At 38.7% G+C, this 17490-nt stretch overlaps 2 protein-coding genes across 2 annotated transcripts; one reads left to right on the plus strand and one right to left on the minus strand.

Annotated features, from left to right (window-relative positions):
- The first annotated feature begins 5806 nt into the window (after window positions 1-5806).
- Window positions 5807-7958, plus strand: LOC108370872 (putative leucine-rich repeat-containing protein DDB_G0290503). Its single transcript, XM_017626294.1, has 4 exons — window positions 5807-5880; window positions 6178-6397; window positions 6477-7062; window positions 7157-7958. The coding sequence occupies exons 1-4, from the start codon at window positions 5807-5809 to the stop codon at window positions 7945-7947; spliced, it is 1671 nt and encodes a 556-aa protein (XP_017481783.1). The 3' UTR covers window positions 7948-7958.
- Window positions 7959-10283: 2325 nt separating this feature from the next.
- On the minus strand, window positions 10284-12155 carry LOC108370873 (uncharacterized). The gene is made up of 3 exons (XM_017626295.1): window positions 11966-12155; window positions 11245-11915; window positions 10284-10993 (listed from the first exon to the last, which is right to left on the minus strand). Exons 2-3 carry the CDS (start codon window positions 11794-11796, stop codon window positions 10652-10654), a joined length of 894 nt encoding a protein of 297 aa, XP_017481784.1. The 5' UTR covers window positions 11797-11915; window positions 11966-12155; the 3' UTR covers window positions 10284-10651.
- Window positions 12156-17490: the final 5335 nt, after the last annotated feature.

Raw genomic sequence — 17490 nt, forward strand, 5'->3', positions numbered from 1 at the left:
TTTCTAAAATTAAATAAATTACGCACACTTCCATTCTTATACGAAATTTCGGAAGAATATCTGTGAAGCAACGAAAATAATGCTACTATGTGAAGAATATCTTTCAGAATTTTTCCAGAATTTTCTTTATTTTTCGTACAGAAATTTCTTTACGAGTTCGTGTCAACCAGTTCATATAATTTTCTTTGAAAATTCGTAAAAAATCGTTACAGAAATGAGATACTTCTAACGATTTCCTTAAGATTTTGGGAACTTCGGTTTGCAGGGATAATACTACACACATACGTACATAAAATTTTTCTAAGGATTAAAAAAAATAAATTTTTTTATAGCATTCCAGAATATTTGTTTTCGTTTTGTGGGAAACCTGCACTAGATTTTGTTATGTAACTTTTATCAAAATTTGGCTCAAAAGGTCTCTTGTAAATTTTGTAAGCTTTCAATTCAAAAAATGTATCAAATTATTTTAAAAAGTAAGGCTCTGGTGGATTATGAACAGTTTCCAATCACTGTGCAACGCCGAAAACGGTTTGTCTTAAAACCAAACTTCACAACGGATGCCTGAAATTCGATGCATTCTATCGAAAGTATAAGCAAACACCAGCTACTAAATTCGCCTAATTTTTGTGAAAACCCAATACTTTAGTTGTAAAATAAAAAAAATGTTAAAACTTTTGAAAAAATTTATGAACAAAAGCAAAATTTGGCCAAAAACTGACCCGGTTCCGAAATGACTTAAAATTATTAACGAAAAACAAAACAAACATCGTTGATAACTGGAACACCATTTGTGTGTGGTCGTAAAATGAAATCAAAGCAAAACTAAAAATAAATTAGCAAATGCGTAAAATAATTACATATTTTTACTCATAGTTGCAACAACTGCACTGGCAAATGCAAGATGCGTACAGGAAATATTTCGCTTTTGTATTCAAGCATTCTTATTTTTTGAATATTTTTGGATTAAATGCAGCAAATTACAAACAATTATCCTCTCCGACAGCCGTTAGTCTTCTTAACGTACATACTGCATTTTTCTGACATAAACACATATCGCACACGATCTTCAAAAGTGACACAACTCAAAATTACCCGTTCGTAAGAAAATGCGAAAAACTATTTCGTAGCTCACGCTAATCATATGGGCCAGGGAGACTTTACCTTAGGTTTTTTTTTTCAATAAATTATGACAAAAATTTGATGCGGATTTTGCTGAAAGGTATATAAAAGCTCTGTGTGCATAATTTCAAAAATGCCAAATTTTTAGTTGTGTCAGTTTTGAAGATCGTGTGTGCGATATGTATGTACATATGATTGCGTACTTGTTTTGTATAAATATAAACATATTGAACAAAAGCCAAATTTATTGCACCAATTTGTTTATAGCTGCATGCTGCATATGTATCGCTATAAACAAACTTTGCATGCATTTTTAATTGATTGTATATTGGGAAATTTCGGAAAAAAAAATTCTGAAATATTTCGACAAGTTTAAAGCAAGGAATGAAACCGAAACCGAAACCGTAACCGTAACCGTTTAAAACCGTTTCGTTTTTCAAAACCGAAACCGAAACCGTAACCGTTATCTTGACCTGAAAAGGAACGATACCGAAACCATTTCAATCACAGGTTTCAATCGGTTTCCAGAAATTTACAAAAATAATAAATAAAAATTTCTTTGAAATAAATGATTTATTTAACCAAAATCAGCAACATTTTGCTAAAATTCTTGTTAAGTAGTAAATAAGTATGGCAAGGTAACTTTTCGCAAAAANACTTAGAAAATCGTCATAACTTGGACTCTAATACGACTCCTAATTTGAAAGAGAAATATAGTCTTTTATAAGCTCAAAGTGAAGGTTAAAACCAGGCCTGGGCAACGCCGACTGCGCAGTACCCTCGAGGTAGCGTCGCTTGTTCGTATACACGAAGTTGCAGGCGAAAATTAAGTGTGATTTAGCTTAAAGAATTTTAAGCGATTTATTAAGAAACAGTGATTAATGTTCGCCTTCAGCTTCGTATACACGAACACGCGATGTTAAAGCGAGTGTACTGCGCAGTCGGCATCGCCCAGGCCTGGTTAAAACTCATAATTCAGGGACTTTTCTGACTCTAAAGTGTGTGCGAATGTTTACAGGGTATAATCCTTTTTGCGGTGGAACTCTGACAATAGCTATGCTAAATTTTCGTCGCCGAAATTCTCTAAACAAAAAGTAATGGAGTCTAAAAGCATATCTAGCAGAATGGGGAGCATTTAACTAGATGTTGCATGTTTTTAGGCTCAGATATATTTTCAGGTAAAATAAGTTAAACCACCGTTAGTTTATACTTCTTACTATCATATTAATTGTGATCTCTGAAGTTTTCCAATGTAGTGCTTTCTGAATTGTGTAGGATTTTAGGCGACTTTCCCTTCATCACTAATCATTCAAATCAGCATTTTTGAGCTATTTTCCTGCCCGAAATATTTTATTTTTTTCCCAAGATCTGTGCAGATCTCCTGACCTACATTTTCTAACAGATCTTACTTTCCATTCAATGTTTACCTCGTCTTTAAAGTCATAGTCTGTGCTGAAATTAAGCCCAACGCTGAAATGATAAAAAATTTGAGGCATTTAAAAAATGCCATATGAAAATGAATTTGATGACTATTTTTAACCGAACTTTGTCATTACAATTTTTACCATTTAATGCCTAGTGGAAATCCAGCATAAGCGATTTTGGTCGAGTCCAATAATATTCCCTAGTGAAGGCAAGTCTTTATCTTCCTCTGTTAACAGCATAGCGACCCGCGTTGAATACTTTGAGAACAGGGGCTTTTCTGCCCAAGCGTACTACATGACGAAACAGGGGTAGCCGCTGTATTTTAATTCGCCGCACTATGTTTATATCATTGTAAGACTCATACAGCTCATCGTTCCATCTTTTGCGGTATTCCCCATCGGAAAGGCCCGTAAATCTTCCTCGAAAACTCCAAGAGCCGCCTCATTGGCTGGTTTCATTGTTCAAGCTTCTGCGCCTTACACCAGCACGGGCATGATGAGTGATTAACAGAGTGCGATTCTTGTACGATAAGAGAGGACTTGACTTTTCACTGGTTAGCCCATGTTATGATCTTATTAAAATTGGTGAACGCTTCCGATAATCGGCAGATTTATGGGCCAATAGAAGAAGAATACCTCGACTGGATATCCAAATGGATCCATGTATGATATTTCTGTAGGTATGAAGTCGCCTATTTCTATCTACTTATGATGGTTATTCAAAAATTTAACAAGTTCAGTTTTCGAACATTAAATAAGGTTTTCAAAGCTAAGAATCAACCAGATCGTGTTGGCTCGACTATTGCTTCGTGTGTAAGGATTACTTCCCTTTACCAGCCCTAGATGGCAACTGTACGCTCTCGATCTCGCTTCAAATATAATCTTTCTTCAACAAAACAGTTTCTTCGAATTTCAAATGCCAATTATGGTTTAGGATTTTTTACTTCTAATTTCTCATTTAATAGACGGCGCCAATTCAAACAAAAAAAAACCATACATATGGAGAAAAACTTCTCAGCATTACAAGGAAAACTCATTAAAGATATTTATAATAAAAGAGAGCACGCACACATCAAACACTCAATCTACTGGAAGTTACTTCAAAACGCAACTCATTAATCTGCATGTCAGAGACACTAAAAATAGACGCATTTGCGTTGTTGGACGAATGTCTTATCTCCTAACTTCTAAGTACTACTTGCACACAAGTATGCGCCTTTGTACGCTAAAAATGTGCATGCGTACATATGTATGTACATGTGGGACTGTCTGAATATGCAATGGCGGCGAGCGAGTATGCCATGTGTGTGGTTTTCACTTACTTACTTACTTCATCATATTGCAACTATGTAGCAGCACACAATCACTCCTCAAAAACGAGAAAAAAAAAAGAACTTTTCTGTTTATTTTCAGAATACTCTGTCGGTCTATTAATGAATGCGCACTGCTCACTTGCAGTTCGCCGCTGACGAAATGCATCGCCAACAAATTACGCAATTGCATTGTACTGCCGCAAAAAACACCAAACGTTGGGCGGCTTGCTCCACGCTTGCCAGTAGGCAGCCCAGCCGAGGAAGTTGCAAGTGCTGCAGCGCATTAACGCATCGCCAGCCAAAGCTTTGACCCTGAGCGCTGGGCAGCGTTTTCTGGATGAATTGCATTTAAGTACATGCGCGCCTTTTATGTTTGTAGGGATTAAGGGCACCCACCGCCAGTGAAGGCAACAATTGAGTTGCGTCTCATGCCGAGTAAACAATAATGTTTGCATTCGACTTGATGATTCTTTTCATGTAAACAAATGGCACCAATGGCAGCGTCAGTCAGTCGAGGCAATAAAATATTGGGCACTCGCTCATTGCGCGTGTGACTATTCTGCATAATTGGTCGCCTAATGCAAGAATGCCTCTGGCAAAGCTGCTACATGAAAGGAAACTCATAAAGGGCTAAGATCAAGCAGTCTGTTTATTTGTATGTATGGCAGGCGAAGACTACGCTTCGTTTTCTTATGCTAATTTCGCTTGAGTTGTAAAAGTCAAAGACGCCATAAATGTATCATCATCTATCATTTTCAAAATTGCCGCTGCGTTGTTTCAGTTATTGGGTGATCGTCCAAGTGGCGCTTAAAAATGAAAGTCTTTGGGGTGGGTGCTGACTGATGTCTATGCAAATGATCATAGGCTGCACGCCCCGCACACATCTCGCAGCTGCAGAAATTAATTAATGCGGAAGTTGGCTGACATTTGCCTAGAATTCTTTAAAGAACTTTGTATTCCCTTAAATGCACGGAGGTATGCATTCATTACATAGGAGTGTGTATATACCAGACCTCTGCATGCGTTGGTTCGAATTTCCAGCCAAACAGATACAAAACATTCAGCGGTCTGTTCATGGTGCGGCCCCTCGGGGAGTAACGTGGTGGTTGTGGTTTAACACCAAAATACGGGGAGAACCTCCAATGGTTCAACGTGGAGTTGTATGGCAACCAGGTGCCGGCAGAGGTTTATGGGCTGTTTTTGCTTACGCGTAAATGTACATTTGCTAAATGCGATAGCATGAACGCTCTTCGAAAACATATGTTCGAAAGTGCTAAATGTTGCATTTTAAATGCAGCAAAAACGCTGCATTAGATGGGCCTCGAGCCTGACCAAGGTGGCGAGTATGTCCACCACACACTGTCAATTGGTACTGAACGCTCGCATTTCAGGGCGCTGATCAAGGCATTTGAATTCATCCGTTGTGCTTAAGGGCACCATGATGTTAAGTAATTTTGGCAGGTAATCACGATAAATCGTATACACAACTGTCTCCTCTGCAACTCAGCCAAAGAGACAGGATTGCACATATTTCTTCCTGCCGATTTTAGATTAAACGAAGTGTGAAGATAAGGGGACTTACTTCTATTATCTATCGAACTATCTGCTTGAACTTCTATGGGTCTTTCAACGGGTTACTAAAATAATCGGTCAAACGTGCAATACTTCTCTTCGGCCTTCGCTGGATGGTTTTGTTGCCCTACTATGGAAGATCGCCCATAGAAAAACCACCTCGTGCGAAGTCTACCGCTTTACTCTCATCAAATTGAATCTTACTGCTGATATTATTTTAGCATTGGATAGGCTTGACGAACCTGAGTCTGAGAAAGTAGTATTGGCGACGAACAAAGAAACTATTGTTTTAGGATCATCGGAAAGCAGGTGGATGCGCTCGCTCCAATATCATCGCACATACTTTGGTAGGATGATTTTCAACTGATAGTCCCTATAATGGTGCCGCATAGCAAATCACCGGCCAGAAAAAAGTCTAAAACATGGCTCTCAGAAAATTGTGGAGATTCACTGTAAAAATTTTTGGTGCTTCGACTTCCATTTTACTCTCCCTGCACCAGGAGTTGAGTAAGACAACTCCATAATTTCGAAAATTTATTGCAGTGAAGAAGTTGATGAGAGAAACACCAACAGCTGAATACATCAAATGATGGTTGTATTATAGTGGGTTTAATGAAGGTCTTCAGGGAATTTATAACCCAAGTTGACCAAACACTGTAAGGCAACATTATTTATCATTAGGAAACCTGCCTCTATTTACATATTTATGTGTGTACACTAATCTAATCGTATATATATTTTCTTTCCAGCCGCGATGATATACGTGGAACCATGCAGTCGCTCGTGTATTCCTACAACCAGTTGGACAACAAATTGGAACGGCACGAACATCGTGAAAGAGCGCTTGGCGAATTACTAAAGAAAGCTTTACAGAGTCTACAGAAAGGGCAAAAGAATCTCGAACCGCTTAATGGTATATTTGGGCGTCTAGACGAGCGAGTCAGCCAAATTGAAACAATGTTGATAACGGTAAGTCAAATAAAACATCCCAAAATATTCCTTTGGGTATCACATAGATATTACACTTTTACTCTTTCTTTCTCTACAGCAAGAAGAAAAGTACAACATTCAAACTGAAAAGCTCGGCGAAACACTCGAGCACATCTTCAAATGGATGCGCGAGAATGATGAATGCTACAAACGACCACCAATGCCGCTAGGTGGCCAAGCAATCGCTCCATCGGCGCCTATCATTCAAGCACCAGCAGTGTCGCCAGAGTTTATTGCCGAACAGGAGAAAATTAATCGAAATATGCTCGAACATATAGAAAAATTATCTTCGAATGTCGAAAAACTGCTGGACGCCTCCAAGGATATGATGGAACAGACCGAGGTAGCATTTAAGAGTGTACCATCCACTGCAGAAATGCTAACCAAAATTGAAGACAAACTGGTGAGCTATAGTGTGATAACGCCAGCGCCAGCGCCAGAGCCGGTGGATAACTCCGAATTCGAGAACAAAGTTTTTGGGAAATTCGACGAGCTGGCAACTGGCATACAAGAACTACGCGCGCAACCCAAGCCCCATGAAGGACTGTCGGAGGCAGACAAAGAATTAATACATGGACTGACGAACGATACGCTCGCTGCGATCGAAAATGTGAAGACCAATGTGCAGAGTGTGACAGAACAAGGTAAGCGCAGTGCGGATAGGGTTCAAAGACTCAGAATTCTCAAAATTTTTAAACAAGCTTGAACTATTATTAACACAAATTATTTATCCAACAGCGCAAGCTGGCACAGCCGCACTCATCAAGGAGACCGAGCAAAGTCTTGAGACTGGTGCTGCTAAAATTTTGGAAGGCGTTACCGAGCAGGCCGACACGCTCGAGAAGTTCTACAACGAAATGAACACTAGCTACAGCAAGTTGAACGATGGCCTCGAGATCTTCAGCAAATTCAATAACATTCTGATGGCCAACTCCGAATACGTTTTAGACACGCAACGCAAGGTCGAATTTGGCACCTTACAGACAGTGCAAAAGATCAACGATCTGCTTGACAAACAACGAGAAGAGATCGTCGACTTGCTGAAGGCACGCTTCGACGCTGTGGACGAGAACGTAATTGCTGGACAAATCGAAACCATGCAGAATCTCAGTTCGACTATCGAAAGCGAAATCAGCCACGTCTGGCGGCAAATTTCCATTATGAATGCCGAGATCATCGACAACAAGGATCTGCTTAGCCTAATGCAGGGACGTAATGAGGTGTTCGTGAACAGCACTTTCCTCAGCATGGCTTCGATGGGCAATAAGGTGGAGGACATTAAGGGACGCATGTTGGATATGGATACAAATTTGAATTATCTGCTGGGCAAACTCTCTCTGATGTCACAGGAATTTGGAGCCATTAAGCAAGGACTCGCCGAATCGCTGGAACAGTTGCGTAACACCTTCCATGTGATGCAGGAGAAAATACCTGCTGCGGGACCAGGACCGCATAATATTGCAAAAAATGAATATGAGACAGAGGTGAATTTGTTGAATAAGCGTCATGCCGGGAGCGCAGAGCAATAAGTAATTAAAAATACGTGGAGGATCATTTATATATATATTTTTTTTTTTTGCAAGAAATTAAAATGCGATATACTTTGTACAATTTATTTTAATTATTCATCACACACACACACACACACTGACTCATTCTTCCAATCCACTGTTAACCAGAAAAAAAATTATACAATAACACACTTTTGGCTATTATCAGCTATTATTTATAAGACGTAACCGTTAGATTAGGTATTCTCTTTCGTATAAATTAATAAAATTAATAAAAAATATTTTTAAGTTTAATCAAACTATAGCAAATCAGGAAACCTTCGGCATAATTTTTCTTCACGCTTGCAATGTCTGTCATACAAGAAAATTTTTCATTGCTTCAGATGCTTAGATTTGTTATAAAAAGTGGCCATACAAAATCACCTTGATCAAGAGTCGATTAGATGACACCAGAGGTCCTTTGAGGAGGGTTTGTAGCAAAAACGGTATATTGAAGGTATCTATATACATACAAATACGGCACAATAAAATTTTGAACCCCCTTTTTTGAGGCCACCGTTCTCTTGAAAGGATATAATTTCCACTAATCTAGAAATGTTAACGCCATTATACTGGAGGCGTCGCATCTGACACACAGACTAAAATGTGAAAACTGGTGTATCTCTAAAGCCAATCATGATGGGGAACTGAAACTTGGTGCTGATGCATAAATTGTAAATACCCTACTTACGCCGAAAAATTATAGGTATTGGAACAGGAGGCGTAGCACCTCCCACACAAACTGAAATTCTCAATCGCTTAGCAGATTATCAGATTACTCGTAGCCTGAACCGAAAACGCCCCTATCAGATCCGAGTAGCGTTGGATGTGTCACAGGCGTTTGGCACCGTCAGCCCCTCCACGCTACCAGAAGCCATTGAGGCTTCCCCTATCCCACAGGGACTCAAACAGTGGTCAGCGAATTTTCTGAGTGGTCGACATTCGTCAGTAATTTTTAGACACCAAATCAGCAAACCGAGGAAAATTAAATAGGGAGTGGTCCCCCACAGGGTTGTGTCCTTTCCTCGCTGCTGTCTAAATATTACATCTCGAATGGAATTGATGACTTGTGCTCGATAGTAAACGGTTACTTCTCCGAACTTTCCCGCAACCCTTTTTACCACCTGGACGAAGGAGGTCGACTGCTGCTGGGATTTTACGTCGATGGCGAATAAATTCCGACGGTGAATAACCCAAAAATCCTCAAGAGTTAGCTTCGACAGCCTGCTCTCCATCCTTCCTGGGCCACCCCTTACTGAGTCTGACGACAACGAACAAGCCGACCTGAGTGGGGCTTAGTAGCCGCTACAACAAAAACAACTCCAGGCCTATGAATGCCGTGATCGGAGCCCAATCAACTAGTGTGTCTCAAATGGAGCTTCAACTACCAAGAAAGACCCGCGTTACCCTGGACAAATTACGGTCTGAATACTATAGCCGCCTCAACAGCTATCTGTTCAGACTCGATGAGTGTCCGGAATGTGGACACTCCCCGCACTACATCAACCACCTCTTCACATGCCAGCTCAACGTTGAAACTGCCCCCTTCACGGCGACGGGCAACGAACATAACTCATCAAAAAGAGAAGGCCCTAGAGTTGTCTTCAATAGTAACCAATTATTAAAAAAAAGTTTTGAGTTATGCTGAAATGTGAATTTTAAACCGGAACTATTTTGTCGGCGGCAGCATTCTATTGTATTCCGGATATCAACAATATGCACAGTACGAAGGCTCTCAAACTGTATGCGAAATTTCATGTGTCGGTAAAGCAGTTTATTGGCTGTATTTTTGATAAAATTATTTAAATAGTTTTTAACATAAAGAATATAGAAAAATAGGTACCAAAAGTGTGTTTTAAGCTTTTGTAAAATTTCTTTTATCGTTAGAAGTTACATAATACACCTTCTGCAGACCTCAAAGAATTTTTACAACTTAGCAAAATCCAATAATGATAAAAGAATATCACAATACTATTTCTAAAAATTTATTTTTATTTAATGGTTCAACCATTTCAAAAAACTGGAAAAGTTCGCCCATTACCAAACACCTTCCACACGAGAGGTGACGTTCTGGAACAACATTGTATCTATTGAAGCTATATCCAGCTAATAGATCAGTCAAACAACTCAAACAGACCGACCAAGAATGACTCAGATTTATATCTTGCCAAGTACTAAAGTACTGTCACTCCAGCAGCATTCGTTAAAAACCTTTTTTTACAGCAATATCCTTGAACCACACCATTCCAAAGGATTGTACATTCATACTATGTATAAACACAACATTTTAAATGTTCTATGCGTTTTTAGTCAACGCATATTTATTCGCAAATCAACTTTTTATTCAATTTCATATATGTATGTATTAATATTCCGCTTTTGCTCATTATCATTTGTATGGTAATAAAAATGTGATTCAAATAGTTCTATACATTTAACTTAATTGAAAACAAACCAAAAAATAGTACATATCAAATTGTAATTTATACAATTATACATATGTATTTCTAGTATAATTTAATTGTTTGTGTGCAACCGATTCAATTGAGTGAATTTTTTACTATCAATGCAGTTTATCACGCGCACACATTGTTTTCTTATACTAATGTATTTATATATTAAAATAGTTTCCCCATCTCATAATTTTCGTGTTTGCACTAGTTGCCCATAATTTTTTAAATACCTATTTTCCCCAACGCTGTTCACATTTTGAATATTTATACAGCACTTTGGCGAAGCTTTCTGCATTCATGTATCGCCCAGTCTCGAATGTATGGAATTCTGTGAATCTTGTCTGCCATGGTAACACCCCGAAAGTGCACGTATCTCTGTTGAAAATTATACTCAATTCTGGATCTACAAATTTCCATTGCATATGTTGTGCTACTTCATCACTAATGTGTTGCTCGAGTTGTTTACGGTCTTCCAATAAGTGCTGCACATTAGAGGTATTACGATGTTCAAATAATTTGCGGCAGATTTTAACTATCAGAGGACGATTGTCCTGCTCGGTAAGTTTATAAATCTAGAAGAAAATAAAAGTTTATTAGGAATTAAAAATACAAAAAAAAATATTTCAAAATTCACAGCTACAAAAGCATTATCAGTATTTCTTTTACTTGATACGGAAAACACGATAGTGTAATGTACATAGTATTTTCGCGGAGCTGATAAGATGAATTAAACGAGAGTCGGTATAAAATTTTATTTACACCACATGCCAATTTCCGGCTTGGAATTATCTTAAAGAATGACTATGGAAAATGAATTACTCACTTTTAAATTAGCGTGTGCTTTTTTGTCATAACTATCGCCATTGCACGCGCTGCCATTTTTACTAATTGAACCATTCCCCACATATCCATTACTATTGCATTCGTCTTTTATTTGGCCCTTTGGGTCATACTCCGGCAGGCTCCATTCGTATTGGTTTGGTCGTAACTCCTTCCAAAATGCTTTTTGTGCAATAAATACTTTTTCCAGGACAATATGTCCCATATTTTCGTCACGCACATCATATAAACTGACGCAATCGATGCCGACAATGTGGGCATATGTGAAAATGCGTTCCAAAACCGCTTCATTTACGTTTGCAAGTGAATCAGGCCCAATGATCAAATTGAGATGTTTTGGTAATTTCGTTAATTCAGCTTTGCAGCCTTGCAAATACGCGCGGTCGCGGCAGGTTATCGCCGCACTGTTGTGCCATAGGTCATATGACCAAAGTACTAAACCTTGCAAACGCAATATTAGAAAACTAAAGATTTCATATACGCTGGCTAGTATATGCAGTACAAGCCACATCAGCTTGTACAGCCGATCAATCATGCCGTTACAATTTGTTTGTCTGCCCTTCTACCAACAAGCGTGTGTACTTGGGAATGTTCAAAATATAATTCACTGGATTGTTGTAGAATTAAATATTTTGGGAAGCTCACAAACATAACCTGTAAACGACATTGATAAATAAAGCAAACTTTTTTGACGCATTTCTTACCTTCCTGTGATTTGTTCGTAAATAATCTCAAGACCCCTTGTTGCTTCAGCCTCCAAACATTTCTCCTTAGACATTTAAACGATTATTTTTATTGCCGTTTTACACATTTTAAGAAAACAAGGTCCAACTACACCGCGTACGCATTCGGCGAGAGAGTTTATTTTTCATATCAGTTGTTTTTGACAGCGAGCAACACGTCAGTGGTAGTGACGGAAGATTAATCGCAAAATCTATGAACGATATATATAATTGTATCGTAACTTTCTTTTCGAGTAATCGATTAATTATGAAAATAATCACAATTACAAGGTGCTGTTGAAAGAGTAAAAACAAAAATTACAACAAGAAACGATACGCACATTGACAATCAGTACAAAGCAGAATTACAAAAGACACATCATTTTGAGAAAAGGTAAAAATTCGCCGTGAAATCAGCGGATCCGATAGAACCACCTTCTATAGATTCACCTTGCACACCATAAAAAATTTGCTACATTACCCCATGTCTCCACCTTCTACTAAAAGTGGCTTAGGGCCGGTTGTTCAATGTCTGGTTATCACTAATCTGCGGTTAAACATCTTTATCGACGTGTTCGACTCCATGCATACAACAGGGAGTCGGTAACGTCGATAACGATGTTTAACCGCAGATTAGTGTTAACCAGACATTGAGTAACCGGCCCTTAGTATGTGTCAAACGTCTGTGTAACTTTGTCCCGTTTTCTCAAGGGCCCAATTCGCTGCCTTAACATATGACTTTCCAAATTCTCAAGCTACGAAATGACAGCTGATGTTAAGATAGCGATGGTAAGAAATTCGACAAGACAGATATGGTTCACCAGTGCAAAATTTGTGGTCTTCGCTGACATTTCTCTCTTAACAGAGCTTTATTAACAGAATCTGTAGAAGGTTGAGACGTTGGGTTACTCACGCAAACACGTATGAATCAAAATCACATAACCAAAAAACGGCACTCTAACCACCCAATTTGGCAATTTTATTGTTGAAGCTGTTGCTCGATTTCTTTTTTCAAAGATTCTTGATCTATAACAAGTTGCTTTGAAAATGTATTGCCATACTTGAGACCGTAATTAAAGGCCAGCTCCTATTTGAAAAACTCTTTTTCTATCATTTTGAATGAATAAATTAGTAAAAAAAATTCCTTCGATTGTAAAAATCAGTCAGCAACTAACTATCGATAGTTGAAATCACTCGATAGTTCCTAACAAAAGATCATAAGATATCGGTTTTACACAGTTTCAAGTATTCAATTCAATTCTGCTTGCCAGTGGAATATAAGGGGTAGGAAGAAAATAAAAGAGTACACAAGCGTGTGTACCGTCAAGTCGTTTCAAGTTCCTTGCTTTGCTTTTGACATTTTCTTGTTGCCAATTTAAAGAACCACTGCTTGAATCATGTAAAACGGGTGTAAAGCTGCATTTTCACGGGTCGATTTCTGTCGACTGAAAAATATAACAGCCAAATTATTTACATTTTACGGTTGAATTGCCATTTACACGGGTGGTAGATTTTACTTAAACGTCGTAAACCGCACCCGTGTAAATGGCAGCTTAAGATATGCACTGCACTACCAGCCTGTCGTGCACTGCTGTATCGACCCTTTCTGCCATCCTAACCGGTTGGGAACAGGGCTGCCACTATCACTAGCTGCCATATTGTGATTAAAATGGTTGAAAATCGCTGAAAGCCTGAAAACCTTGTTGTGAAATTGTACTCAACGCATTTCCCCAAATGTATTCAAATAATGGTAAAAACTAAGCAAATGCTTTTTAGTAAATTTCAGACCTTTTCCTTAAATTTATTTGAATAAATAGACACTGCGCCAAATTGAAAAAGTATTTTCCGTTTGAAGTAAAGGCATGGTTTGAGGTAAGCTGGCAGGCCGGGTTAGGGCCCAAAATCATATTTATAGAGGATTTTTTCGTGGTCGATAAATGTAGTTGGCAACACTAAGTTGGTGCAGTAAAAAACTGGTTGGCTTCGCTGGCCGCTGTTTATGATTTTCATTCGATTTTAGAATTTCGATTCAAATTGTTTAGTTTCGCGGAAGATTCGTCGGATTTTTCTCAGGAAAATCTTGGGGGAAAAGTGGTGTGTGATTGTGTGAAAATAGAAAGGTGTGAGAAAAGTTCTAAGTTTGTTTGGGAAGTGCTTCCTTGGGTAACGCCATGCGTTTGATGCTTAGTTTTATTGGAAAATTTATATGAAAAAATATAAATAACAAGTATGCCAAAAAGTGTGTGTAAAAAATTAAACTGAAATATCGCGTTCTAGCTACCAAATCACAAAATTTACAAGTATAGGTACAAAAGCGAAAAGTAGCTGCGGTTGGAAAGAGCTCAACACCACGCCTAAGCGAGGATGGCTGCAACGGCGGCCGTTTATAATCGGCTCCATAGCACCAGTGGAAGCATTGGTGGACTCAGCGCGAGCATGGGCAGCATGGCACATTCGCAGCTGGCTCGCTCGCTGGAACGCATCCTGGAGGAGGCTCACCTAAGCGGCGAGTTAATACTGACGAATCGCAAGTTGAAGGACTTTCCGAAAACAGGCACCAAATACAATCTCGCGGATACCGTGATGGCAGGTGAGTGTACGACATGTTATGAGGTACCTATGCAAAATCGTTTACAGGAAGGAACAAATTTCAAAGGGGTGTGGTTAGGAATGTGTGGAATATGCATGCGTCTTATGCTTAATGATTAAGGGAATTATGAAAAAAAAAAGAAACTTTAAAAATATGTGTCTGGCATGAATCAACAACGACGGCAAGTTTGTGGCAAATCAAAGCAAAGACGCAAATCGAATGCAGAACACAGAGGTAGCATGCAGCAGACACTTTGGGTGCGGCCGAGTCAGCCAAGCGAAGCAAAAAATGCATAGGCCTGCGAATGTGTAGGTGCTGGCCAGAGTTAAAAAACTTTTATGTTTACTAGTATGCACTACAAAATCCTTTGCAACTTTTTCGTTGAAAATGTACCAGCTGTTCATTAATTATTCCAAGAAAAAGTTCAACTTCCTCATTGCCACTTTGAAAAATCAATAAAATGCTTATACATAGCTAACACTTCGTTGTCAGCTGTCTCCATTTCTGTAGCCTTTTCGTAGTACGAAAGCATACTGATTGCAATGTGTTTCACGTTCGGCGCTTGGCATCCACCAGCTGCCTGCCGCATGCCGTTTACTTCTCCCTCAAGGACAATCGATTTTATTGCATTTTCTCTTTCTTGCCTGAAAATGAAATTATAATCTTTACATACACAATTTGATATACTTCGCTCTACTGGTCTGACCGTTGCGTGCAGAAGAGCAAGGAGACGAGAGCTTTGGTAGTTGAACGTGGCCATTTGTAGTTTACGACGTATGCATTCGTTGTTATTATTGCAGATTGCACTTGATATTTGCTTTGAAGTGCACTTGAAAGCACATATAACTCGTGGCCTCTACTGACTGCTGGGGTGAAGTGAGTTGGTGGCAGTAGTGGTGGTGGGTCGTGCGCATATCTGGGATCACGCGATTTGCGCTGGGATTCGTATTTTCTTTATTTGTTTGCCAACTTGCCGGCTGTAAAGCAAATTGCTGCTAGTAATTATGCAGCGCTGTAGCCAACCCTCAACACCTCACTTGGGTGAACTCGGTTTGCTGCTGTGTTTGTGAACTTTTATTTGTTGGTAACTGTGAGGACTTTCGCTTTTCGTGGTGCAATTTTGTAATTAGCCAAAATGTTGCAAAGCACACCATTGAAGGGTGTTTGTGGGCTTTAGAATATTTATTTAATTATTTATTTATTATGGCTATACTATGCTAATTTACACTAACGGTTAATAATAATCCTTTAGTTTACTTACATTCGCAAGTCGTCTTACACATTTACAGCTAAATTATATTTCAATGTAAAATGATTTTTATTTTTTATAAACCATCTCGCTAATAAATAATTCCTTGCAATCGTTGGCACCATACTAGCAATGCCATAAAAAACTGCCTCACATTAGCACAATTTTCGCTTGCCATAATTGTATGCTTATGTCGAAAATTTGTCAGTTGCAGACATATTTGGAATGACTATAAGCACACACAAGCTTAAGAATTCTACGCTTTTCAAATATTTAATCAAAGCAAAAAAAAAAAAAATACAAAAATAACCACTTCATAATTTTTGGTTGGTTCAGACGACACAAGCAGAGCGTTGCTTCCATTTAGCCAAATATTTTTTGGCTTCCACATCGTTTTGGTGGATGATTTTCGCCACTAACCACTTTTTTCGTTTTTAATCCATTCACTATTCTTCAGTCTTAGGTACTTTGCGTTGCCCCTTAAGGTTTCGAGCGAATTTGGGAACCCAATCTTTTCATTTCGCTTTGTATATGCACCCCTTGGGTACCATTTTCACATTTTTGACGTGCGTTTACGTCTGTCGTGCTTTTATATCTTTTCCCTCTTCAAATGTTCTCCCCTTTTGCAGAGCGTGTGCGTAAGCAGGTGATGGGAGGATTCGCGACTTTGGCCAGCTTCTTGCAATTGTAAGATTTGCAAACATTTTGTTGCGGCTTTAGAAATAAAATAAGGCGAGGATATTTGCAATTAATTTTGATTGATTGCGTGCTATTCTCTTTTTTTGGTAGTCGCCATATTTCTCTTATCTACTAATGCTCATTTTAAAGGGATTTTTTTTCGCTAAATGGGTATGTTTGTATCGTGGCCGTATATCTCATTGTGAACCTTAGAAAGTACGCGATCTAGAAAATCTTTTGTATCCCTATCATAAGAGCCTTACTATCAAGTCCAAGATATGTCTGTAATTCAGACGTTCGACTATGTTAAGGCAGATAGGGTACCTAATTCAAAGGAAGAAAGGAAATCCAAAGAGCATTGCTCGTCTGCCTAAGCCAATCTACCGCTCTCTTTGTTTGGGACCTCCTTTACTCTGACTTTTTTTCGTCGCCAAGAGTTAAAGAGTTTCTAGACACTTCTTGATGAGCCCTAAGATGATCATAACGTAAAGTAGGGTTCTGACGGCCGCTTGGGTGCCTGAATGACCTCTCTGAACTTGGCAGGACAACTTCTTCTCAAAGCAAAAATTCCTATCGCATAATTTGCCGTTAATTATCCGTAAATTATCCGTGAAAAGAATAATTTTGCCGCGGACATATTTTAAAAAATATCGAGTGCCCTGCTAACTTCCACGGAACCTTCTGAAAACCGATAAAGGAAACCAACTAAACCCAAACTAACTATCTGATAATTTGCCGTAAATTATCCGTTGTTTATCCGTGAAAAGAATTATCTTGCCGCGGAAACATTTTAAAAAATATCGCGTGCCCTGCTAACTTCCATGGAAGTTAGCAGGGCACCTTCTGAAAACCAATAAAGGAAACCAGCTAAACCCAAACTAACTATCTGTTAATTTGCCGTAAATTATCCCTTAAAAGAATTATTCAACCAAATTAAGGAAACCAGCTAAACCCAAACTAACTATCTGATAATTTGCCGTAAATTATCCG

Source organism: Rhagoletis zephyria, unplaced genomic scaffold, assembly GCF_001687245.7.
Source record: "Rhagoletis zephyria isolate East Lansing unplaced genomic scaffold, Rhagoletis_zephyria_1.1 Rzeph_scaffold_04535, whole genome shotgun sequence".
NCBI lineage: Eukaryota > Metazoa > Arthropoda > Insecta > Diptera > Tephritidae > Rhagoletis > Rhagoletis zephyria.